Source organism: Syngnathus floridae, chromosome 10 (assembly GCF_059516105.1).
Source record: "Syngnathus floridae isolate MCC-2025c chromosome 10, RoL_Sflo_1.0, whole genome shotgun sequence".
NCBI classification, from domain to species: domain Eukaryota; kingdom Metazoa; phylum Chordata; class Actinopteri; order Syngnathiformes; family Syngnathidae; genus Syngnathus; species Syngnathus floridae.
The window spans coordinates 9,138,914-9,164,111 of NC_142422.1; the positions used below are offsets into that span (position 1 = coordinate 9,138,914).

At 39.2% G+C, this 25,198-nt stretch overlaps 1 protein-coding gene and 1 long non-coding RNA gene across 3 annotated transcripts in view; one reads left to right on the forward strand and one right to left on the reverse strand.

Annotated features, from left to right (window-relative positions):
• The window catches only part of me1 (malic enzyme 1, NADP(+)-dependent, cytosolic), a 45,560-nt gene extending 21,166 nt beyond the window's left edge, over positions 1-24,394 (reverse strand). The window contains exons 1-3 of one of the 2 annotated variants that reach the window (XM_088387093.1): positions 24,148-24,394; positions 7,024-7,157; positions 4,218-4,367 (exon numbers count right to left, since the gene is read on the reverse strand). In XM_088387093.1, the coding sequence (XP_088243219.1) occupies positions 4,218-4,367; positions 7,024-7,157; positions 24,148-24,276 (413 nt within the window). In that variant the 5' untranslated portion in view covers positions 24,277-24,394. The remainder of the gene's footprint in view (positions 1-4,217; positions 4,368-7,023; positions 7,158-24,147) is intronic. The other variant, XM_088387095.1, reaches the window with a different exon arrangement.
• On the forward strand, positions 23,912-24,842 carry LOC148392277 (uncharacterized). Its single transcript, XR_015860857.1, has 2 exons — positions 23,912-24,156; positions 24,241-24,842. It is a non-coding gene; the product is annotated as an uncharacterized LOC148392277 (long non-coding RNA).
• Positions 24,843-25,198: the final 356 nt, after the last annotated feature.

The window sequence follows — 25,198 nt, forward strand, 5'->3', positions numbered from 1 at the left end:
TATCTTCTCAGCCAGCTTTACATAACTCAGCAGGAAAGGGATTATTCCAGTACAGGAAGGCACTGCTAAAGAAATCACAACCACAGGCCTGATGAACACAGTTGGCTATTAGATGAGTCTCAGAGCCCAATGAAACTAGGTTTCTCTTTCATTTGTGGTTTCTAACCAATAAAAATGTCCTCACCCTGCCAATTAATTTCTGAATGGGGATCAGACTTATAGCTAAAGGATACATTGTGCTCACATCCATGCTTAAGTGAACACCATACAAGAGTAAAGGGCATAAGAAAAGCAGGCATGAAAAGACTATAGTTTTTATTACTATTATTATAATTATTAACACAGAAAACTTGAATTTCATGTGGTCATGGGTCCACAGTCCTGAACCTGTATTCCCAGATGTTTTATGTGAACCAAGATCTGTCACCAATGTAAATTTGAGACTCCACAAATGTATTTGTTCCAACATCTGCTTTGTCTTCCAAAAATATTCACTCATTCCAACTTTGACAGCTTAAATAGACATACCAGTAATATTGTTCAATTCTAACTTTGTATTGATTTAAGTTGAGGGCAAAACTAACAGTTAGCCAGAGAACCAAAATGGCACTGTTCCACTCAACACTTCATGCAAGCTCCTATTTTTATCGTTTATAGTTTTATAGGTTAAGTGCTGATCCTCAAGGCAACCAAGAATTATACTAATATTGCTTTTGATTGGAGGATGTCTTGGCAGCTTTCGCACTGACCGTCAAAGGTTTCAATTTGCTAAAATATACTGGAAATAAAACACATTCAAGTCGTCAAATAACATGGGGCCTTTCCAACTTGTCTGGCATCAGCTTGCCAAAATGTATAGCATCAATGACACCTTTGGGATTGTTTTACAGAAATAAAGCTGAGAGCTATTCAACTGGAGTATCAAATCATTTTCATAAGAAGATCAGTAAATCATATTTTGTAGTGCAGAATTGGGAAATAAAATAGTTGAGTAAGAGAAAACCAGTTGGGGGCAATGAAAGCTGTGTGGAAAATACTTGCATTATATGACAGCAATATCGTTAAACAAAAGTACACTTATAGTTCAGAAAATTATGGTTACTTAAAAAAAGACAAATGAACTTTCACTCTTCATATTGCATGGCCTGTTTTTTTTAACTTTTTTATTAAGTCTCATGGTTACCAAACATCTCCGGAGAAAAGCAAGAGAATGGCTGGAACACCACTGTAACGTCCAAAAATAATACTATCGATGTTTGCCTTTTGAAGCCCAAACGGAATAAAGTGGATTTCCTTCTAAATGAACCAAATCTAAAAGTCTTGCTATGTAACAATTGCCACATTGCAAATCATGAAAACTAAAAGGCAGCATTCCATACCTACCTGTATCTTTACACAGCATCACTGTGCTGGGGATCTGGAAAATACATACATTTATTTAAGAATACAACTAAATCCTGAATGCAATTTGAAAAAGACTGAGGTAACCTCAGGTCAAGGTATGAATCAATCCCAAATTGTGCTTCCTAAGACAACAGTTTAATTCCACACCAGTTTCCTCTTCACTAATTCACAAAGTATTCTCTTCAATACATATATTTGTTGTTTGCAGAGCAAAAACATAAGGATAAATGTAGCAATTAGTAGCAAACATTATTTATTGTCATTCTTCATGACATTGACTGGCTGTGAGGTTATCTACAGGGTTGAAAAGGGCAATTTCTGTTTGCCTCGGATGTTAAGCAATCCTACTTGTGCTTAGCACCTGCACTGTAACACTGTGTGTGGGCCTAAGTGAATTGAGATCACAACACTAAAACCCATAATCTACAAGAGTGGAATGCTACATCAGCCTCTCGGTGCCACTTCAGACGTGGCAGCTCAGCTCATGTCTTTCATTAGGTGGGTTTGGAAAAAAATATGGTTGTTCGTTGGCATGGACTAAACTGACATTCTCCTCTATCAAATAGTAGGCATGCATACTAAAAAAATGTATTAAAATGTATCGTAGAACTTTATTTTCTGCGTTCAGCTGAAGCAAAAATCTAATTTGCTTTAATAGGTGCCAGAATATAACGTAAGCACAGTTCCACCAACACACATTCCTATGATGAGGAAGCAGAGTCTGGGGTATCTGAGGCAGGCTCTTCAATATCTGCAGCTAAGATTACTGAGGTGGTTAAAGTCCCAGAAGGTGATTGAGATCCGCCCACACTTTCCAAAGCTTCTGGCTGTTGTGGAGCTGTCCTGTTTGACACACCTCTGCAACATTGCATTGGTTGACCAGGGAGGGTAGGATATGTTCCAAATACAGACTACACATTCCTAAAACTCGCTGGTAAGGTCAATTCAGGGATGCTGGGGAGGAGGAGGGAGAGGTCCTTTGGGAAGTCCAATCTCAGATTCAGGAGGAGCAGTGTGGTTTTCTTTCTAGCTGTGGAACAGTGGACCAGATCTACACCCTTGGCAGGGTCCACTTTTTCTTTCACAATAACACCAACCCCAAGCATACTGGACAAACTTATTTAAATTTAAAACCACAGGAGATGTTACATTTAATCTGATATTTAGTGAGTTGAAGCAAAAACATATTGGGCAAATGGATTTCATGCACCATGCTAATTGACTCTATAAAAAGATTGAGAGGCCAAATTAAAGTAAAAGGTGCTCAAATACAAGTATTATCACTTTTGAGAATGTACAGTACATACGATGAACCCCTAACGGATTTAAATAGATCACATCATATCACATCATATTAACTCTACCTTTTTTTTCATTATGTTCACTACATGGCTATTCCTCTCCAGCCCCTCACAAACAATGAATGTACAGTGACTTCCTCAACTTTAGCCTGCTTCCAGCTTTCCAGAAATGACCTACTTATGGTCATCCATCTCTGTCCAGAAGATGAAGTGACTCATGTCACGGGAGCACCTTGAACAGCCTAACTTACTTTAGTTTGGCTTACTGAGCATTTTCTGGAATGACTTCACAAGACCCATGCTGGCATGGAATTTACTGAAAATGTCTAACACAAGAAAACAATCATTAATCAACAGTAAAGATGGTCAACGGTGAGCCTATACAAACAACATTTCTTTTTGATCAGGAAGAAAAAAGTGATGAAGAAAGATTAATGTGCTCCACTAAACATTGAACATTGTTGTTTCTTAAAACCTATAAAGGTAAGCATGTCTGCTAATCTTCTGATATGTGAATGTATGCCTTTCTCCCTCCACCCTCTACCCCATCAAAAGATCAGTCAATCTACCATGTTTTCACACTTAATAGCGCTTGACCTTTTGCCTTCTGTGCAGAGCTGATGTTGGGGTGTTTAGACTCCATGAAGCAGATTAACTGGTAAAGTCAGGCATGCTAAGAAAAGGCTGCAGTTTCCACACAGAAAGCTTCTATACCTGAGTTCCAGTGATTAGAGACCTAATCCAAGCTGTGATGGTGGTCCAACTAGAAGACATGCATGCATACACACCTACAGCGGGACTGTTGTTTTGGTCATGTGTACTGATGTGCACTTTCACACAGAAGATACATGTAGTTGAGTTGGATTAACATTGAAAAGGGACACCTGCAGGACCAAGTGCCCAATTCAGATTTAATGCTAATATATATTTTTTGTTATTTACATATATCTCAAGAAAGAAAAATTCATCAAAGGAAAAGTCCAGTCAGAAATGTTCCTAACTAAAATATGTTCTATGTGACATCATAAGTCTAAACATGGCGTTCTCGTTACTATTGCACGTTACTATTGCATTGGTTGAATCCATGCAAACTATTCTAGCTCGGATCCTTGTAGCTGCATTGCAGGGCAGACATATCAATAAATAAATAAAATACATGATCATTGTTACAGCGCTAGTGCGTCATATGTGGGCTCACTAGTCTCAGCATAGCATTTTGATGCAATATGAAATATGTTGCAATATGAAAAAACACCCCCCAAAAACATGTAAATCTGGGTATGAAATGAAAGTCAAAATTCATACAAGGTCACATATTTTCCTCCCTTGTTCAAAATGACGAATGAACACCTTCTCCACCCTGTCCGCCTGCTGTTTGCTGGATCTTAGACACGGGCCACAAACTGTGATCAAACAACACGTTTTGATGTTCTTGATTCATTTGGTTGAAGTGTGTTTATAAACCATTTTCCAGTCTTTGCGTATGTGTGTGTGAGTGTGTGCGTGTGTCACCTCGGTCTTCTAAATATCACGCCGTATTGTTGGCAAGCAAGGCCAACTGTGGGAGTGTAAATGATGGGCATGAATCTCTCTATGTCGGACAAAACCACACGGTAGAAGAGCTTCTCACTGCGATCCTGGAGTCCCATCAAAAACACGTATCTAAGAATGACAAAGATGAACACGGTGGAAAACAGCACATGTTAATATTTAACCTCTTTAAGACTCAAACCTGATGAACATAGGAGGGTTCAACCATTGAAGTTTTATTTTAGTCAGATGTTACGTTCAATGACGTAACAGGCAAGATATATGGAGCTGTGACGAACTGCTTGGGAGAGACTACATGAAAGAAAACTAATGACAAAATAAGTAAAACAAAAGTTGGCAAAAAATCAAACCGAGTGAAATACAAGAACTACTTGTATCCTGGGAAAACCCTACACAAGCTCTTTATTGTTTGAGGTCTTTGAATGGGAACTAAATGTTGCATATGACCCAAATTAGGCAGAACATGCCAAAAAACTGTTATTTCTAATCAGAACAGTTTCCATAAGGTCTCAAGCACAAGGTGGCTCTTGTTGTGTGGATGAAAGGATTCCACACCCTCTCTGCTACATATTAAACTGCAGCAGCTGCAAAATTGCCTGATGGTGATGGCTGATCTTGATTTGATGTTTTCATTTTGGAAAACCATATTAGGATCTGCCATATGTAATATATCATGTTCTATACTGTTTTTTGTCAAGAATTTATTAAAAGAATTTCCGATGCTGTACACCAGGGGTGTCAAACTCATTTTTATCGCGGGCCGCATTATAGTCATAGCTTCTTTCGGAGGGCCATTATGACTGTCAATCCAAATAAATGTATGAGCACCTCACAGTATATACAGTAAAAGCTACAAAACAAACTGACAAATAACTCATTTTCAAATCAGATGAGTACAAACTGGTCAAATATTAAAAATTTTTTTTTTTATTAAAAGTGAAGACAATTTGCAATTCTAGTAATGACACACCAATTTGATGCACAATTTGTCTTCGCGGGCCTCATAAAATGCCATTTTATGTACTGCCTTAGCTTTTTATTGTTGCTGACTGAAACCATCTTACGCAATCGTATGTACGAGTATGTTAACAGAAAACAGAGGTGTCAAATCGAGGTCCAGAAAGTAAAAAGCCTGCCACAGTTTGGCTTAAACCACAGGTCATTCAACGAGCTTGTTTACCGGCCAGTTGAATAAACGCATCTGTGGCTGACGCCAAACTGTGACAGGGCTTTTACCGTCTGGACCTCGATTTGACATCTCTGACAGAATTGTACAAAGGAAATTTGAGGAATGGGATTATTATTATTAAGTTACTGCTGATGTTTTCACTGTAATGCTATTTGTTTATTTAGTTTAATGACAGGCGACTTAAACATGTGTTTCATTGTTTATGTTTGGTTACTGTTTTAGATTATTCATCACCTTGAATGCAGCCTCTCCAGAGTTTGTTTACATGCATGTCTTTGAATTGAGGTCATGCAACAGCTGAACCTTAAAACATGAGGCGAAACTGTATTAGATTAACGGCCACATGTCAAATTGGCCCAAATCCAATCTTGAGAATACTGAATACATTTGGCTTTTATTGCTCCAACAGCCAAGATATCACATTAAATCTGACGTTTATGCATTGCACTGCGGCATAATAAAACACAATGACTAAAATTTTATTCACACCTGAACTTTAATGGTATCTTGTCTCAGTTTTTCCTGGAAGCTCACAGACAGGCAACAAGTCTATTCTCTTTATTATATTTCGTTTTTTTTAGCAGGAGTGTTCAAGTCTCTGGTCTGCACATTTATTTTTAGTTTGCTGTTGTTCTCTAATATGACCACTGGGAAGCAGGATAGTCTTTAGTGCACTATTTAAATTGGCAGAGCCTTGGACTATTTTTTACTCCCACTTGATGACAGTCCCAGTTTGAGTCATGTGCCAACATTTTGGATGGAGAGATATGAACTTGTGCTGCAGTGCTGTTGTGATTACTTGTCATAATAGAGCAAAAATTATCATGTTGGCCAGTAATTGAATGCAACTCGGTGAACATTGAAGTGAAGACATTGATGAAAAGTTGTCAAGCAGACTGAACCAGGATAAAGCAGTGACAGGCAATTCACATGTATTAATCCATGGGAACAAAGTATGGAATGCACTTCAATGACATCAATACAACACGGGAATCAAGATAAAAATCTTATCAATTTATGGTGTCATTATTGTGTTAATGCAAGAGCGCAATAAGAATCTATTTAAGTCCGTCTCAGAAGAAAATCACTCATGCTTGTCAATGAAAACTGATGATAAAATGGGTGACAAAAGCACAGAAGCCTGGAAAAGGAGGCCAATTCACAAGTAGATAATACCAAGCACTTAGCTCATAACTCAAACCAATGAACCAGGCTGAGTACAGCTTCAAGCCTGGTATCGCAACATACAACTCTTACTTATGTACTATGTACACACTGCTTAGGAATGACGCATGCAAACACAACTGATTGATGTTGAATGTTGTGTTTACGGTTTAGAAACATACTCGTGGGAGGAAAGGGGAGGATACAGAGATTTTTTTTTGGGTGGAAGCCTGAGTTAAGAGGCAAGTACATCTAATGAAATATTTGATGTTAAATACGAAACTATCCAGATATAGATTTCAGGCGGAGGCGGTACAATCCTCTGGGAAATCTATGAAAATTCCAGAAACAAGATAAGAAAGCACAACATGAGTGTGGCTACACACTGGGGAGTATTCAGTCTGTGAGGCTCACCTATCCAGGTCATCTTTCTTCATTTCATAGTTCTTAAGCACTCTTAACAGCTGGACGTCCTGAGTAATGAAGCATGGAGGAAGCAGGCCGTGGATTCCCAGCTGCAGACGTTCTTCCAGGGAGAATGCCATGCCCTTCAAACACACAGGATAAAGCTCATTAATAACCACAAATTTTAACACTGGAAGGGACGTGTACATTGAGTATGAAAGTACAGTAAATGCAATATAAAAGGCGTGCATATTTGCAACTGTAAATGACACTATACTGTGTGAATTTTGGGGCTCTACATTAGTCCCCAGCCAAGTCTAGGGTAAATGGTGGTCTAAATGTGCTCAAGGGTGGAGTTTCCGTTGTTTTGGAAATTTTTCAGACGTGTTTAATTTGAAACGGGTGGTTTGCGCTGTTGTGAGCGTGAACACAGCCACCTTGCTTCCAGACAAAAGGAAGTTCCCTATAGAGTCAGTGGGCGAGAGGCCCACACGGGGCCCTATTTTCGTGGCCTGCGCAAATCTAGCCTAAATAGCAGTCTGTATGCATGGGTGGAGTTTTCTTGGTATTTTGTTAACAGGTGTGTTGAAGTAGGGATACACCCAAAACAGGCTGGATAGGGGCTTTCAAGGATTGTACATGGGCAGGCCTGATACAGACAATAGGTGATAATAATTTATGTACAATACCAAACACAGCTTGGTTTCTGATCAAGAGTGGAAGTGGGTTTCTCCCAATCAGAACGTTTCACGTCTTGCTGTCATTGCCCACATGTGCATTTAAATCCATCAGTGTAATGAGGGAGTCCCTAGCAATGGGAGTCCAGCACCCCCCTTAAAAGAGTGGATACTCTGAGCTGCTGTTTGGTGTTAGGCACCAACTGTCAGTACCCGTTCCCTCACCCAAAGGTGAAGGGATGTTACATTCTTGTCCACTAGAGTAAATCCTAATGTATAGACACAGATACATAGGGCAATAAGTATGTATGTGTGCTCCTGCTTGGAACCTCTTACCAGGGCGTCAAACCCCTATTAGGAGGGCTGGTTAGCTATCTTTGGTTGATAAGCTATCTAAAGTGTTCCATTTCCAGCCTCGTTTCATAACATTTTAATCGTGAAACAAAAGAAGTAGCGAAATTTCTTAATGGGTGTTTGTTCAGACTATAATGTTTTCTTCTCAAGAAAACAATGATAAACCAAGTGACACGCACAGTGTTGAAAAAAGATGACCGAGAGGAACAAATAGACACTGTACCACCCAGAACCCAAGGAGACCCAGGAACTAAACACTGAGTGGGTCTGTTGGCCAATAATACTGACTCAGCACTCACTGATGGGCTCAAATGAGGATGAGGCCTGACTCATGGTGGTTGGTGATGCATTGGCGGATGATCAAACGTCATACCTCCCAGTAGCGCAAAAGGTCTTCCCTCAGGAATCACAAGACACAAGAAAGCCTAGTCAGCGTACTAAGCCACAGAATCCCAACCAGCGATACCAATGAATACTGGCACACCCCAAGACCAAACAAATGGTGGGGCCCAGAAGCACACACCCTTCACCACTGTATCATCATCTGGATTGCCCAATTGGTGAGTGTTCACAGGTTCTTAGTCACACATTGGGAACTGCGCAGCCTGAACTCTCCTCACGTGTAGAACCAACTCATGCAGAACTTGCTGATGATCTGATCATTTGAATCAGGTGTGTTGGAGCGGAGGCGTTTTAGTGAACCAGGCGTCTAATTTCTGGGTTTGCAAAATAGCCACCAAATTAACTCATATTTCATAATAAACGCAATCACAATTGTGCCAAAGTATAATCATTATGATGCCTATAATCAATTGTCAAATTCTTAAAATAGCATATGCAGCTCTTGAGTCTTCTGTCAATCCAAAAATGACCTGCCACCCAGTAAAACCTCAGCATGTTAGAACTTGTTGCAAAGTAGTGGGCACACTGTAAACAACGCTGTCTTTGGACCAAATCCTGCCATCATAATTACAGTAATCCAAGCCACCGCCATGTGAATATGGTTGTGGATTGTTAGTTTCTACATCTGTGTTGACCATGGAGCCAAGCCTTAATCCCAGACTGTATAGGGCTGATTGTATTGATTGAATTCAAACCAATTCTAAAAACAATACATGAAAAGCATTTAAGTCCTGCCATGTTCTTGACATCCTTTTAATCGAATAATTGTGTTTGTTTATCAAGGGGCACGTGTCTGTCATTGCATCATTAACTACCAGTATATTTGTCTCTTTTGGGTGCAGCAAGGGGCTTGATTTAGGACACATGAGTATGACTCCTTAATCACAAACTGCACTGAACCTTTCTGTAGTCCAGCCTGTAGTTAAGAAACCTCATACGGACAGATGCAGTGCTGAGTTACTTTCCTCAATTATCATAAAAGGGGTTGCGTTTTTCACAGGGCCAGATGTTCAAATAAGACTTCATTCATTTGAAACAGTAACTGGCCCATAAGGCACTATTGCTGGCCTATGAGCATGGAGAGCCAGAATTATGTGAACATGCTTTACAGGGAAATAATGAAATGCATTGACAAAAATAAAGCAGACCTTCCACATTCCGTTTGAATTCAGCTTGGATGTAATTTTTCATAGTGTGTTCTGCTTATTTTGCATTATAAGAAGTTGGAGCCACTGGTTGAAGCTGTTCTACAACAGAACATATCAATCACGTCATCCTTCCAACTGTCATCCAAGGGGAAAAAAAGATAAAGAGAATGAAAACAGATGATCTCATCTTGTAATTGTGCATGAGAACTCCCATGATTTCAAAGCATCCTATGCTTTCAAGTTTAGCACAGCTCAGAGACTGACTTGGTGTAGGCGTGGGAACCATTGATGCCAAAATTGACTTGTGTTTTAGTTTAATACTGGCTTTGCAATGGGCCTTTTCTCAGCAAGTGAATAGATCTGACGATCATTTCAATTTGCTGGATTTATAAGCCCCTATCCCACTGAGCAAACAATTGTGTGTTTTCATCGTCAGTTTATTGGGGTTTGTTCAAGGTCGCAAATATTCACAAAACATTTAATGATTTCTTTTTTTTGTTGCCACGAGTAAAATCTGAACATGTTCAAAATCCCCTTGAGACATGAAAAGTCCAGTCTGCCAAACGTCTGGTGACCATTTTCAACCTTAAATGAACCGTGACGAACCCTGCCGAGAGCACAACACTCTCTGCCTTTGCAAACACTCGCAATTGCTCGTCCCTCAGTGGAATAGGGGCTATATCAAAATATTAATTGGCCACTCATCTGATAAACGTGCAAGTAATACATTTACGTTGACCATTGGAAATTGGGAGGGGGGTAGGAAGCGACCACCACACACATACAAACAAACAATAGTGAGGGTGGGGTGTATTTATAATCCAGAATACTTTTTAAAATGCTGACGAGGATTATAATCTGTCAATTAATGATTGGGGGTTGTACCACATTGGTGTTATGTTTATGAATGAAATAGACATGTTATCGTCCACCACTGATTTGTCTGGCTACACCTTGGTCAAATAATAGACTTGCTTTTTTTCGGTCTAGAATTTAGTCTACTTTTTTTCCACCAAAGTTGCAGATGCGCTAGTAGCCAAGGCAGAAACGCCCAGTGAGGTGACCACATTCCCAAACATGCCGAACTAAACCATTGCTCCTCCATGAAAATGATGATGCGTCCATTTTTGCGCCAAGACTACTTTCTGTCACTAAATTAGCAGGAGCATCGGAGGCAAGTCTGCTTCTCGCGCCAGCACAACCAGATGAGTGCATACTAGATTTGTGCTGGCACAAAAATGTTTTTACGTGAAGGAAACAGGCGCCAGTCTATATAGTGCCCCAAAAGATACTGTCATTTAGTGTGGGAGAATTTTAGGAGAATATTCTATTATTGGTCATTTTTGACATGGAAATGTTCATATTTTGGAATGTAAATGGCAAACATGATCCAATTTGATCCATAACTGGAATAGCCAGAATTACTTTAAAAAAAAAAAAAAGTTCTTTTGAGAAAATGATATCAGAGCATCAAAAGCGGTCAATACTCTTTAAGATTCGCACAGATAAAAGGCTTTACAAACAACACTGTCACTATTATAGAGCTTGTTTGAACACAGGTCATATCGTGCTTGACTCCTACCACGTTCACTTCTCTTTGTGTACTGGGTTGGGCTGGATGAACCCTAGAAGCTTCCACATGTCGCAAACCACATCTGAAGTGGCCGCACCATGTGCCAACACAAGTGATGCCCGCAGCATCATATTCCAGAAGCCAAAAGTCAAAATAATTAATATCATGGGGCATCCCTCAACTTCAAACTACTGCCATGCCCACAACATACTTTTATTCCATTCTTCTATTCATTTGAGGAAACAGCTAATTAGTTCACCAGATTGCCAAATGGGAAAGATCAAAGTTGAAGTCCTTTGAAAGTGATAAAATTCCTTCTGGGCATCGCAGTGGTTTGAAATGGTCGGTTGATTGCAACGTGTCAGGGTAAACGTTCAAAAACATAAACATTATGCTACTTCAACCTTTTCATTCCCATCTGTCACAGCCATGCAGAGGCCAAACAGCAGGATACTCCCATCCTTACAACTACAGTCTGGAAAGAGTTACTGTAAATTCCTCAACGCCACTGTTTGTTTAACTTGGTCCAAAGGAGTAAGTTCCTTATCACAACATGCACACTTAGAGGAAACTATTCTCACACACTATTGTCACATAATATAATCTCTCGTATTTCACCATGAGTCTAAAAATCATTTATTTCATCAGGTGTATGTAATTTCCCCTGCCATGAACTTCATTACAGTTATGAGTGAGGTAGTTGTCTTCTTAGACTGAAAAACTGGCTTAGGTTAGCAAGTTTGTTCACAGGATGGCCATTGTTTGACATGAGAGGCGTCAAGAGTTTCAGCGTAAAACATAGAAGCGCTCCTATATTCATCTGCTCATTAATAATTAAAAACAAGAGGCATGGATGTGTCAAATAAAATAATCCAAATATTGTAATTGCACATTGTATTTTTCAAACATCATGACACTAAGATAATCCCTGAAAATTGCTCATTACTTTTACAAGCAAACACAGATACAGAGAGACCGGATGAGTCTTAAAAAGACGTAGGCGTGAACATTTATGGAAATGTGAAGATCAATTCATGGATCAAGTACCTGTAGTGATTTTTACCACACTGTTCCTTTTTAGAGATCAGCAATTTGTCCAGCGTACTGAAACAACAAACAGCTGAACATTTAAGATAAGGTCATGGTTTTAATGCATTTTAGATTCACCCTGAAATTTTACCCCAATGTCAGTTATTCCTGACTGCTGACAATCATATATGGATTTATCATAAAACGGATCTAATATATCCATACAGAAATCTCAGAAGATCTGATCCCTTTGTTAGCATCTGCATGGAAACTCAGAAACCCAAATAGGTCCAGTAAAGTTCAGTTACATTAAATAGAAAATAATGCACTGATAGTTATGTGGTACATGCTGCTACCATCCTAGCAGATTATGCGGGTTTATGTTCCGTTCAGGACTCCATTACCAGCCCGGGGCCAACCCTGAGCTCAGATAAACAATGGGCAGGATGTATCAAAAAGGGCACGTGTTGTATAAACTGTGCCAAACAAATCATGCAAATGACTCATTGTGGTGATCCTTGATAGGAAAAGATGAAAGTCACACCAACAATATAAAATAGAAAATGATCTCCTTTCAGAACCCAAAATCAATTCTGATTTGGTGGTTTTTCCTGCAGATTTTGTAAATGTAGGCACACTGGAAACTTGAACTTAAAAAATAAATATTTAATGTATTTTCTGGGAAACCATTAAAATGATGTAATTCAGGGAAGAAAAAAAAAACCTCAGTCCTGCATCCAAAATAAAGTCTGTTGAGTCGTGGTAATTCAACTCATATGACCCTTATCCCTTTTTTGTTCACTTCACTTGAAATGCCCTCTGCACCGAAAGAAACAAATACCATTGTGATTGGCTTCGTCCTAAAAGGATAAGGGGTCTCCTCATTGAGCCTTTTGTAACCACAGTCACTGGTCAGACACAGGACCCAAAGTCCACAGGCAGGTCAACAGGGAGAGGGCTTAAAAGTTTGGCACTGACATAGGGCCTGGCAGAGATCACTGCAAAGCACTTTTCTACTCATTGTGGACGTGGGATTGCTTTTTTTTCCTAAAGAGGCCAAGACAATAAACATGGGATGGACTTTTTGTTTGACCCCTCATTCTAAATGGGATGTACTGTGTAGCGAAAGCCATCTTAACCTCACTTTCCTCTCATTTGCAATGTGTTTATGTTGCAGTGGTGCTGCACCAGCATTTTTCACCAACATGACTAAATTAAGTCAGTTTAAGTAGACATTATTCTGAAGATATCTTAAATGGTAGGAGCAAATCCAATCTCTCAAATTTATATAGTAAATGGAAAATGTGGTTATTTTATATTATTTTAAAGACAGTGACTAGGCATATGTGAATGCCTTTCCCAAGCGCCCACAGCTGTATGGAATCCAGTTTAACAGTAAGAGTAGTCATCGAGACCAGGGATGGGAAGATTATCTCAATTCAAAAACCAAATGGCAACAATTATTTTAAAGATGTTTGTGTATTTTTGTAATAGTCGGCCACTCTCCAATTTCATGGATGCATTATGGCACAGGTGTCAAACTCAAGGCCCAGGGTCCAGATCTGGTTTCATTCCATAAGCAACATATGTGCATTGATCTTGCTTGCTAAAATGCCAAAATCGCAAATTTTCTTCCTTTTAAAAACACTCGGATATTGTATTTTATTATTTTTTTTAAATCCCCCTTTTAAAATAAATATTTGCATAAACATTTTTAACTGGTTATTGATGTCATGATTCATTTATTTATTTATTTCCTTACTTCCTTCCTTACTTATCTTTTGGGTCATGTCTGTGAAGTCATGCATCCTTAAAGTGAAAACCAATTTAAGGTTATCATAATAGATGGCAATATATTCAAGTTATACAATATAAGATAATCAAGTTTGCTACATACTTTATTTTAGTGTAGTTAACGAGGTTGAATGTTGATTTTAGTTACTGTTAAAAAAGATCTTTATCATCTGGATGTGATAATCCAAACCATGTGTCTGCTTGGCCAAAATTCCATCCTATAATTGCCTTGCCTTGAATATTGATTTAGAGTTCATTTGTTGTCAGAAAAAGGAAATCATTGTCTATGGCTATGTCATTTCAGTTTTCACCTATAATTATTTTCAAGAACAGTTTGAAGAAAACAGGTCCCAGAAAATGGGTGATTTGAGGTCATGGATATAAATATCTGTACTGGTGCTTCACTCAAAATAACTGCAAAAACCCATTTGAACTACTTTAGTGGGTTTTTTTCTCAATTAAATGAAAGCGGTGGGGGTGGTTATATAGTTTGAATATGTCAAAAATCTTCTCGCACAATTCTTTCTCTTAAATGCACACTACAAACATCCGCAGTAGCTGCCAATACAGATGTTGATTTTGAACGCAGTTAAAAAGAAAACCAATGAAAAGCTTAAACTGAGTAATACTGAAACGGACAATGAGAACACACTGGCTGAGTCTGTGAATCTTGATTCACTTCATCTAGTGATGTCAGGGATCCTCAGATCAGAAAACCTACAACAGCTGACCAAACAGGGACCATCGAGCACTAAAACTTTCCCACAAAATCTACACAAGCACCATTCTTTCTCTAACACTGCCACGTCTACTTCCTAAAAATTCAGCACAAGCCAAAGTAGTGCTGCATCTCAGTTACTCCCACTAAGGGGTGAAATAAACCCAAACCCATTTCTTCCACATGATTCAGTCTCGCCATTTCTTTCTTGTACAGCATTTTCCCTGGATATGTTTTTAGGACAAGCTAGACAGCAAAGTTAATGGAGGAGGCATTTATTTATTGGGAGTCAGCAGAACTGGAATATCTCGCTGCTATCAAAGGAAACCTCCTGACAAATTCATGACAAATAGTGCCCGCACTGGGACGGGGCTACGGCCAACAGCTGCAAGAAACAATGAGTCATAATATGGTTTCCTTTAGTGATCTCACATCATTATTTACAAACACACACTTTTGTCTCCACACTGCACACACGGACACGGTTGGCATTTCAAGTCCTACAGTTTTCTGTTGTGTATATAAACACTGTATAGCGAGCATTTCTCTGCATATGCTCAGGACCACATCTACACGACAAAGACATTAATTATGTGCCAAGATGTGATATAAAATGAAAACGGATGAGCTATGACTTCAGTCAATCAAACAAACTTCCTCAGAGCATACTCATTGTCGAGTAACGTACTGTAGTGTCTTCTTGTTTTATCAGCAGAGTCATGTGTGTCTAGACGCTGTGAAAACAGCTGGTGGGGGTAAGAGAGTGGATGTCCGGGAGGAATGGCAGACTCATCCCACAGTTATCACAGTTGGGATTAGAGGATAGAATTAGAAAGAGGAGAGAAATTGCAGAAAAACAATTAGAATATTTGCTTGATGGGGGGGTCATGTGGTTAGGGTCACTTTTTACTCATCACTTTTTACTCATCAATCAATGATCGAGTCCAAGCATCTGGCTGCCGAGCATAGCAGCTCATCAGCTGTAACTGGCCACTGACCAGGCCAGTATTTACAGTTCTTTCAGGGACTTGTCTGGCGGTTGCCGTTTATAGAAACAAAAGCCCCAGGCCCCATTGATTACTGTCGAATGGAGATAGAAAGCGTAAACAATGAAGGATCGACCAATGATGTGAATAATATTCATCTGCTATAGGGTGATAGTTATGGAAAAAGAAGATTCTAAGAATGCATTTTGTGTTATTATTCACAACAATAATAGCATAGTTTTCTCCAAAACTGATCGAGTAAAATGAAAAATTTATTGCTGAGGAAATGACTATCCATCACTGACATTAACAGATGTTAAGTCTTGGCATGCTGTTCCTTTTTAATTTACAATTGTGTCCACTATTGAGGCCAGTAAACACATATATTCCAAAAACACATTCTTCTCTGTCATTGTAATGAAGTCTTAATTCTGCATCCATGTATTTTATTTTATTTTTTTACAAAATATGTTTTTGCCTACAATTTATTTCAATTGTATTTAGTCTTTTCCACATGTCCTGTTCATCCAGAAATTTGGTATGATTTTCTGAAGGGAGTGAAAACCTCAGCTTCATTGTCTCCTTGTGCTATTTATAAATTTTGCTTCGGAAACAAATCAAACCACTTAAGTTTAGAACAGACAGTATAGTTTCTTGAATCATATTTTGAATAATTTACTGCAGGCAGCACAGTGTACTCGTGGTTAGCTTGCCTGTCTCACAATGGATGATAGATAGGTTGAAGCTTGCCTCTGATCCCCCTCTATGTGCTTGCATGTTTGTTTGTTTTTTTCGGGGTACTTTAGCATTCTCTCTAGGTCAATTAAAGACACTTCCATAATCATCCATAATTGTCTGTTGCTGTCATGTCATTTGCCCAGCAATTGACTCATTACCATTCCATGGTGAATACTTTCTCATGCCCAAAGTCAACTGTGACAGACTCATGTTGACCCCCTATAATTAAGGCCAGCCATATATATATATATAAAATGAATGGATGGTTGCCTTGAAGTGACAGAAAGTAATGAATTAAGAGTGTAAAGGGAGAAGGAATGAGAGTGATAACTGGACTAAAACTGTAACTGAAACCACAAAGAGGCATGGCATTTAGCTTAATGAAATGTATTTTCCAACCAGACTGCTTTCGGATAAATGCTGTTTTTGAGTCGGATGTTCTTTGAACTCTAATGCTTTCATCCCCGCTACACTTCATTAAGCTAGCTCAGCCTGGTAGTTTTCATGCAATCACACTGACAGCAAAGCAGACCGCGAGTGAAAGCCTTCCTTGCTGAAGATGCAGAAGTCAGGAATGAATTCTGTGCTTTCATTCATGCCAGAATGCACATTCATGTGAATTTGCTCATGCTTACTATCGTATGTTTTTGATCTGCCAAACATACAACCACCATGAAGTTGAATCCAGATGGACTGGTTCCAACACAAATAGTAACCTCTCGAGTCTCCCCAGAAATATCCTCGCTCAGATTTTCCCCCTGGCACTCCATTCATTGCTTGGAACCACTTTGACATACAAAGAGGGAGGAGTGTGTTTCTGAGGCAATGGCTGCCATCAGTCGAGGCCATGGCTGCCATCAGTCATCAACTTACTGATAACAAATCTCACTATCATACCAAAAGGGGTCTCAGGATGTGTGTCAATGTCAATTATCCATATCATACACCCACTTGGAGTCTCCTCACAATACTATCTGATTATTGGGTCAAGTTCGCAATGTTGCATGGTTACCAGTTTCAGTCTGGGGTTTAGTTTTTTTTCATCATTTTATTAGGTCATGTTTTTTTCATTTTGTTTTTATATTACGGGTTATTAAAACAAGAGATCTTGGGAGACAGTATTTCACAGCAGTTTGCAAGCAACTTATCTTCTAAACGCTTAATCTACTCACAAAAATGAATAAGACCAGCACAAAAATAAGATAGTCAACTCTAGCATTACTCATAAAGACAGCTGCTTAACTTGCTTTAAATACAGAGCCACATCAAGTGCATACAACACTTCTATTGTATTAGAAAAGGTTAAGTGTAATTTTTTCCATCAATGAAAACGTGTTTGGTAACCATGTTCTTTGTGCCATTTCAGAATAAGACAGATCAAGTGGAGTGCTAGGGGGGCTTTAAAATTCAAGCAATTCTGTTCATTAAAAACATACTAGTTTAAAATAAAGTCATTTCAACAAAAACAAACATTTGTTAAAGCAAAAAAAATGAGTGTTAACCAAAACAGTTCTACTCTGCTCAAACATTGGTAATTTTTTTCCCCTTAGCAGAGACCAGAAACAGATTTTTAGACAAAGACAAACTATCTGCATCTTCAGTGGTCACAGAAAACCTCATAATTATGATGCTCAGCATAAATTAAGGTTTTCTTCAGGGACTAAACTAGAGACAGTTGACTTGCCGACAATATTCTGGGAAAGTAATACAGAAGCGGCATGTCTTCTGGTTGCCACATTGTGCTGTTTTGTATACTCAGTAAACATAACTCAGAATAAGAATATGCCATTGTCTGCTAATTTCCATGTCTTTCAATTGTGAAGGCAATCGTCCTGTAAACTGTCAATCAACCCTTAATGGAATCCTTCATTTAACCTCTAACAAATGCTGCTTGTTATGTCAAAAAAAAACTGCTGGCAAATCTGGTGCAAATGTGTAATGAAGGGGCTCCAATATAAATTCAATAAAACAGCAGCACTTCACACCTTCACACCTTTCCCCTCAACCTACATTTGTGATTCAAGAGCAAGATCTATAGAATCCTAAAATTATCCTCAAGATGCCACACTGGCAATAAGAAGCTGTGATATTACCCAAAACTGTTTTCAAATCCTCATCCTTATGCAATATCTGGGCTGATTAAATAAAAAAGATCCCACAAGTGAATGTACAGACAAGTTTGTTGGTCCAATAGCCCTTGAAAAATGAGCTGCTGTTGACATAGGGAGGGTAGCCTTGAGAGAGGGTGGAGGCAAGGGCCATGGAGCTCTCCTTAAATGCAGCTGATCCTTTTAAGGTGGCCTTTTCATCCTCCTCAACGCAGATCCCTAAGGAGCCTGAGTGTTTCTGGGAAGGTGGCCAAGTTTCACAAGGAATCGGCAACTGACCCTTTGAGCTATATTATTAGAGAACAGTAGCGCTTAAGCATTCTGATGCCCTGGATCAGGTATATATAGATATATAGATATATAGATAAAGCCAATCTGACAGATTTGTTCACGAAACACTCCAGCATATTGGTGTCTCATTATATCTATCCAGCCATATTCTGTCAGTTATTGTATTCAGGGTTCTTTGAGAATCTTGTCACAATTAATTTAATATATGCACCAGTAGTCACCAGTGAGAGCTTTTCCACGCTAGTGAAGAGTGCTTTGAAGAAACCCTTTTCCATTGCTTTATTCTTTTCTCAGTCTATTTTTATAAGGTCAATCAACACAGCATTAGCCACACTGACGCAATCTTTTGTGGCCTTAGGAAAATGTGAACAAAAAGTCGTCCTATACCACCTTAAATCTTTGCATCTGTATCTCTTAAGAGCGGCCACCATACTAATATTCTGAACAAAAGAAGCATTGATAAAAAGGAAAGGAGGAATATAGAAGAGGTACGATGCTTGAGAAAAGCTTCATAGGAAGGTGACGAGGCTTAGAGTGCTGTTTGAGCAAGACTAATGGCGTCTCTGTTGTCCTCACATGAATGAGGACTGACTTACAATAAACACAAAACTCTGAGCTGGAGAGTTTGTCCTATGTGGATGAAGTCTTTGTGTGGAGAGTTGAACTGATAGTCAGATCATATTACTGATATCTGTATTACAGCCAGTGCACCCCCCCCCCCCCCACACACACACACACACACATACTGTGAGGTAGGGGTTGAGAAGTCCTGTTGCTCTGCAGCAAGGAAAAAAAAACAGTTTGCATTGTCACCAGTAATTCATCAAGCCTGCCTTTTTTTATTGATTGTGTTGATTTTCTTTATGGACATAATTTTTAGGAATAGGCCAAGGTGTGGAGAACGTTCAAGTTTGTGGCTTGAGGATCTCGTCTGTACAATTTCACTATGATGTGATGATGTGGTCCTTTTGGCTTGATTCAAAAGTGGATCTTCAAGGTTAGTGACTAAAGTGGAAAAGTAAGAGTTTTGCGGTGTGGGAGAGCTCCACTTCTTCCTACCATTCCAACAGACTTGACAGATAATGCGCCTTTCGAAACCTTTGCAAAACTAACTCAAGTGCACATGTTTCACAACAGATGTGAAATCACTGAAATGAAGATGGCAATTGTATGGTAACTAAACAAGTGTAAAGCCAAATACAGCCAAAGTCATGTTTTCATTGCAGATTTGGTAAATTGGCAAATTGTCTGTATGCTGTTTGCTCATAGTTTTATGCATGTTGGCCACGTGTTGAGGAAAATTCAGTTCTGGTGAAAGAATCTGAGAGCAATAGCTGACGAATGTTGCAGCCAAACCGAAGTTACAAACATGAGAGTCTAATGACTTCCAGTTGTAGTGGTTTATCAGGACTCGCAGTATTTAGCATACCATCACAACTTCAGTGCCCAATCAGATACACTCACTGGTTTTCACTAACCAACAACAGGCTTTTAATTCCAGGCCTTCACCTGAAAAGGTCATCAGATCAAGTCACGACATGGTCTGCACAGTGATTAACTTTTTTTCCCACATTTACTTGTTTTTTTCAATCATTATTTGTTTAAAAATCTGGTTCTTGGATTCTTGCCACAGTTTTCACACTCTGACTTAACCCTTTTCAAAAATGTTTCCATTAAAATTTAATTAATTAATTAAATATTTTATTAATCCTATATAGTGTCCATAATTATTGGGATTTTCTCTCTATATATACTATGGCGGGTCAGATGGCAATGTATGATGAAATATAAAAGTTTTTTTGCGTCTGTTCAGTTTCTGATTTCAGACAATTTTGCTGCAGAGGGAATCTTACAGTAACATCTTCTCTCTGTGTAAACGATCTCCTCTTTCCTTTTATCAAACAGGCCTAAAAACAACTTTCTCAGTTCTCTGCACCCGTTACTGCACATTATGGTCGTCTACGGTACAGAATCAGAAAGTAAGTCAGTTGAGCTTTTGAGGTGAAACAGCATCCTCAATTGGGTGCTATAAGTGGCCTTTGGAGAGGATGTTGTTTTTCAAAGCAGCAGCAGGCGGAACCGGCATCAGAGATGTAGTGAGGGCCGGGAATCACACAGATGCCTCATTAATGTAAGATCAAGCAGAGAGACAGAGAACGTCTGTGGAGCATGGCCAGCACTCTCGTCCTCGCCACAGAGACCCCTTTCTGCACCCCACTTCATCTCTCTATTGCACTGCAAGCGCACACAAAACACATCTATTATATCCGGTTTGCCCTCCGAAGAAGGAGGAGGCAAAGTTAACCAAAGAGCAATGTGAGGCCATGGACACATATATTGCCCAGTATGCGTGCACGTATAGCGTGTGTGCAGAGATTAAAAGAAAATCAAAGCCTGTCAGTGTGAGGACAGGCTGCTTTCAGCGCCGCTTCCCTCAGCATCAATTAGCAGGTTGTGCAGTGACTGGCTACTGTTAGAGGTGAAGTGGACTTGACCTGGGTGAGGTAAACACACCTCATCCCCAGGGTTCCCTGAAATCAGATGGAGAGCAACAATGTGCTACTGGGTAAGCCACAGAGGCCCGCCTGTGCCTGGCCACTAACATGCTTTAGTAGTCATTTCCGACCTTCTGGTTCAATTTCCTCGGGCCCACTTCAGGCGCAGCACTGACAGTGGAGGCTTCACCCGGCTGCAAAGGAAACACTTTTTTCACCCATTACTCAAAATCCTGAGCGGGTGTCACAACAGATGAGAAGGTTTTGATTTGACAGAGCCACCTCTCAGTAACAGCAAATATAGCATTTACGAATGTATGAAACACCAGCATAATTAAGAATAAATCGACAAAATGAAAAATGATGATTCCCACTCCCAAGCATTATAAAAGCAGCCCAAATTGTGAGGTAAGGTAGCCAACTTTTAACTGGGATTAAAAGTGTTGTAACATTCACTTTCAACACTGCACAAAGAAAGACTGAACCAGTCGAGTAAAGGAAAGCCTTGTTTTTGTTTTAACACAAAAGCCGCAATGCCTCACCCAGTGCCCAGGTCATAAAAAGCTTTTGGTAAGAGACAAAACAGCATGTAACATCTGAGATGGTAAACCAAGCAGGCTACTACATGAATTAGGTCAAGATATCAAGCCCTGTTTAAGAACATTCTTGCACAGTGGGGACATTCATGAGCCCTGGAGTGTAAATTGAGACATCAACAAACAGTTTACAGCACCAGAAGCTTGGAGTATCCAATTTGACCTCGACTCCAAACATTCATACTTAAAGTTTAAAGGAGAAAACTGTTCCAAATCAAATCACGTGGTCAAGTACTGATTTATAAAATTTCGATCTGAACACTTAATGTGATTTTATACTCCTGTTTTATTGCATATTTACTGTTTACACAAATGTAAACACCTAAATGTGGAAAAGCAATACCTTTCCCTTTCCAAGTGCAAAAGTTAAAAAAGAAAAAGTTGAATAAAAAACACTACTGTTGATATACAACAGGCAACTTGGAACATTGAGGCTGAAGGACAAAAATACATTTACTGACAGCAAGTGATCACGAGTGAGCTGTTTGACACCAACTGCTACTACTTGGGTCATAATTTAGGCGCAGGGCTACCCTTTTGATACCCTTTTGAAAAATAAATAATTATATTATTGCTAAAAATTCATAAAGACCATACAGGTTTTGTCGTAAATTGATCACTTGGATTGGCAGTTAATATGATTTTAGCAATTCCCTTCAATTATCTATGTGGGAATGTACGAATAGGCTATGTTCCCTGCAACTGACTTATAACCTACCTGTCTTTGGCATTTGGTACTCACTAAGCTAAAAACATGCAAGATTTGATTGATTGATTGATTCCCAAGTCAGCTGAAAGCAGCACTTGATAATAATGTTGATGTTCATGTTACTATGGATCTGATGTTACTGCCATGTATTTTGTTCGTTCATCTCAGGACTGTATGGACAAATCACACAAAGTTGATTGTATGTCAGTATCTATTTATAAATAGCATCAGACAACTATTACATTATATCACTATTCCAGAGAAAATGGACAAAACTTGTACCCCGCTGAAAAGTTTAGTGGTCAATCAGCACCATGGACAGAGCTCGTATCACCCCAAGCTGGACCAATGACCTCTGAGGCCCTTATTATGCTACACAACCTCAGAGAATTTGCGGGAACAGCCGTGGCAGGGGCTTTATTGTTCAGGTTGTGTTTGTTGCAGACAAAGGGACAGGTTGACGTATACGTCTGCACAGATGGAACCCGGCAGCCTTTTCAGCAATAAAATCATGGAGCCCCTTCTGAAATTCAACAGTTGGCTCAACATTTCTCCGCGTGATGATGCACCTTTCTAGCCTAGTTCCTCATTTTGCTTTATGAAAAGCACCATCCTAACATGTTTAACCCAGAATCTTGTATTGTTCTCATATGTGGTTCATGGATGACAGTCGCTGATACTCTTAAATCGATTAATCCCGCAAGCAGTGAAAGAATGCTCACACTCTCAGTCACTCCACTTTCAAGATTAAATATCTGCCCTTCTTCGCATCCCCATTACCATTACAACCACACTCGTAACAATTCAACAGAAACGAATGTCAATCAAGGGCAACACGTAGCTTGGTTTACTTGGTTCGCCATTTACAAATCCTGCAAGTGTCATGGTGACTTCATCTTAGACCCAAATAGAATGTATAAATATTCGTGTGGGCACTTCTCATTTATAATATCAAGCATAGACACTGTTAAGTAAATGTTACATGACAAGGCGACACAGTTGGGGCTCTTTAAATCTAAATATAACCGTCTAATGCTGATACCTAACCTTCTGGCTAATGCTGTGTTCAAATGCTCCTGCGGAGTCATGTATACTGGCTCTTCGATCAAAATCATACTTTTATTAACAACTTGGCGGAGCTGTGCAAGGTCTTTGCATAATATGATGTATATTATACTATCTTGGTTTGAAACGATAGTACTAAAAACACAGGCGCACAGAAATGTAGCGCTCATCTATTTTCAATTATGAAGATCAAAGTAAACAGAGGCTTTGAAACTTGTCAGTGCCTGAAATATTATGTCATCAAAGTAAATGGAGGCTACGAAACGTGAATATTATGTGATCTTTTTTTTTTTAAATGAATTGAAATCGTTTACGATTTCAATATTGTCTTCGTTCAGTTAAATACTTAGTGAATTGCTAAACTTCCTACAGCATTGAATGCGGCAGGACACGCTATTAGTAGCCTACATTGAAATTCGTTCAAACTCTTTCCGACGTCATCACACTTACTTTGTTGAGGTGAGGGTTTCGGGTAACCTCATAGCCCCTCTTTTTTGTGTACAAGAAAGTTCTCCTGTTGTCGTCTGATTTGGACATCAACAGGTCGCCGGATTCCTTTCGAGCCAGCCCGTGTGCCATGTTGATGTCTAGAAATAGCGACAACTGCTGTGAACACAACAAGTGGATGCGACGCGCAGGTCCAAGCCAAGCCGAGACGTGACCACACCTCAGCCGCAGAAGGCACACGACTGCACTTCATCAACAAATCACTTTATTGGAACCATTAAAGTCTTTATGAGCAAAGTGTCGTCCCGGGTGTACGATGAGTTAAAGTACAATCCTGTTGGAAACAATGTAATGGATTAAAGCAATCACAATTAACGTTTGAAAGTATGCCACTGAATAAATCACTTGGCAATATTGAAATGAAACAATTGAATTTCCATTGCAATTGGCAAAACATAAAGGTTCGAATTTCTGCCCCAGTTTACCTATGTGACATTGTATATTAATTTGCTGAAAAGTTATTATTTGTTATTTCTGTGCCATTGACATACTGCAACATGCATATCAATTAAATTCCATTAATTGGGAGAAGCTGGAAATAAACTTGTGTATCCGCTTTCGGCCGTGTCAGCCTTGTATTCTCTTAAACAGGCCCGGATGCCTAATTGAGTAAATAAAAATGTGTATGTGCATTGCAATGAGTCCATCATTATTATTTCCTTATTTATACACTTTGCCACATGTTGTTTACTTTTCACTTTGAGTGTGTATTTTTTTGCAGGCCCATAGTTAGATATTGGAGAACCAGCTAGTTGTGATAATATTAATTTTATTTGAGTAATAAGCATGACGAAATTGATTACAAATGCTTATATTGCTTGTATTCATGCTCATGTGACATTTCTTGCAATCACATGATCCTTAACATGGCACCGTATGTGTGATGGGAGTGATGCAAGGAAATTTGAAGCCGAGGTCAGGATTGGCACAGTTACAGTTGTTATGCAACATTTTCCAGCTACAATCTCACAAGTGCTAACATAGAGCTGAGGAG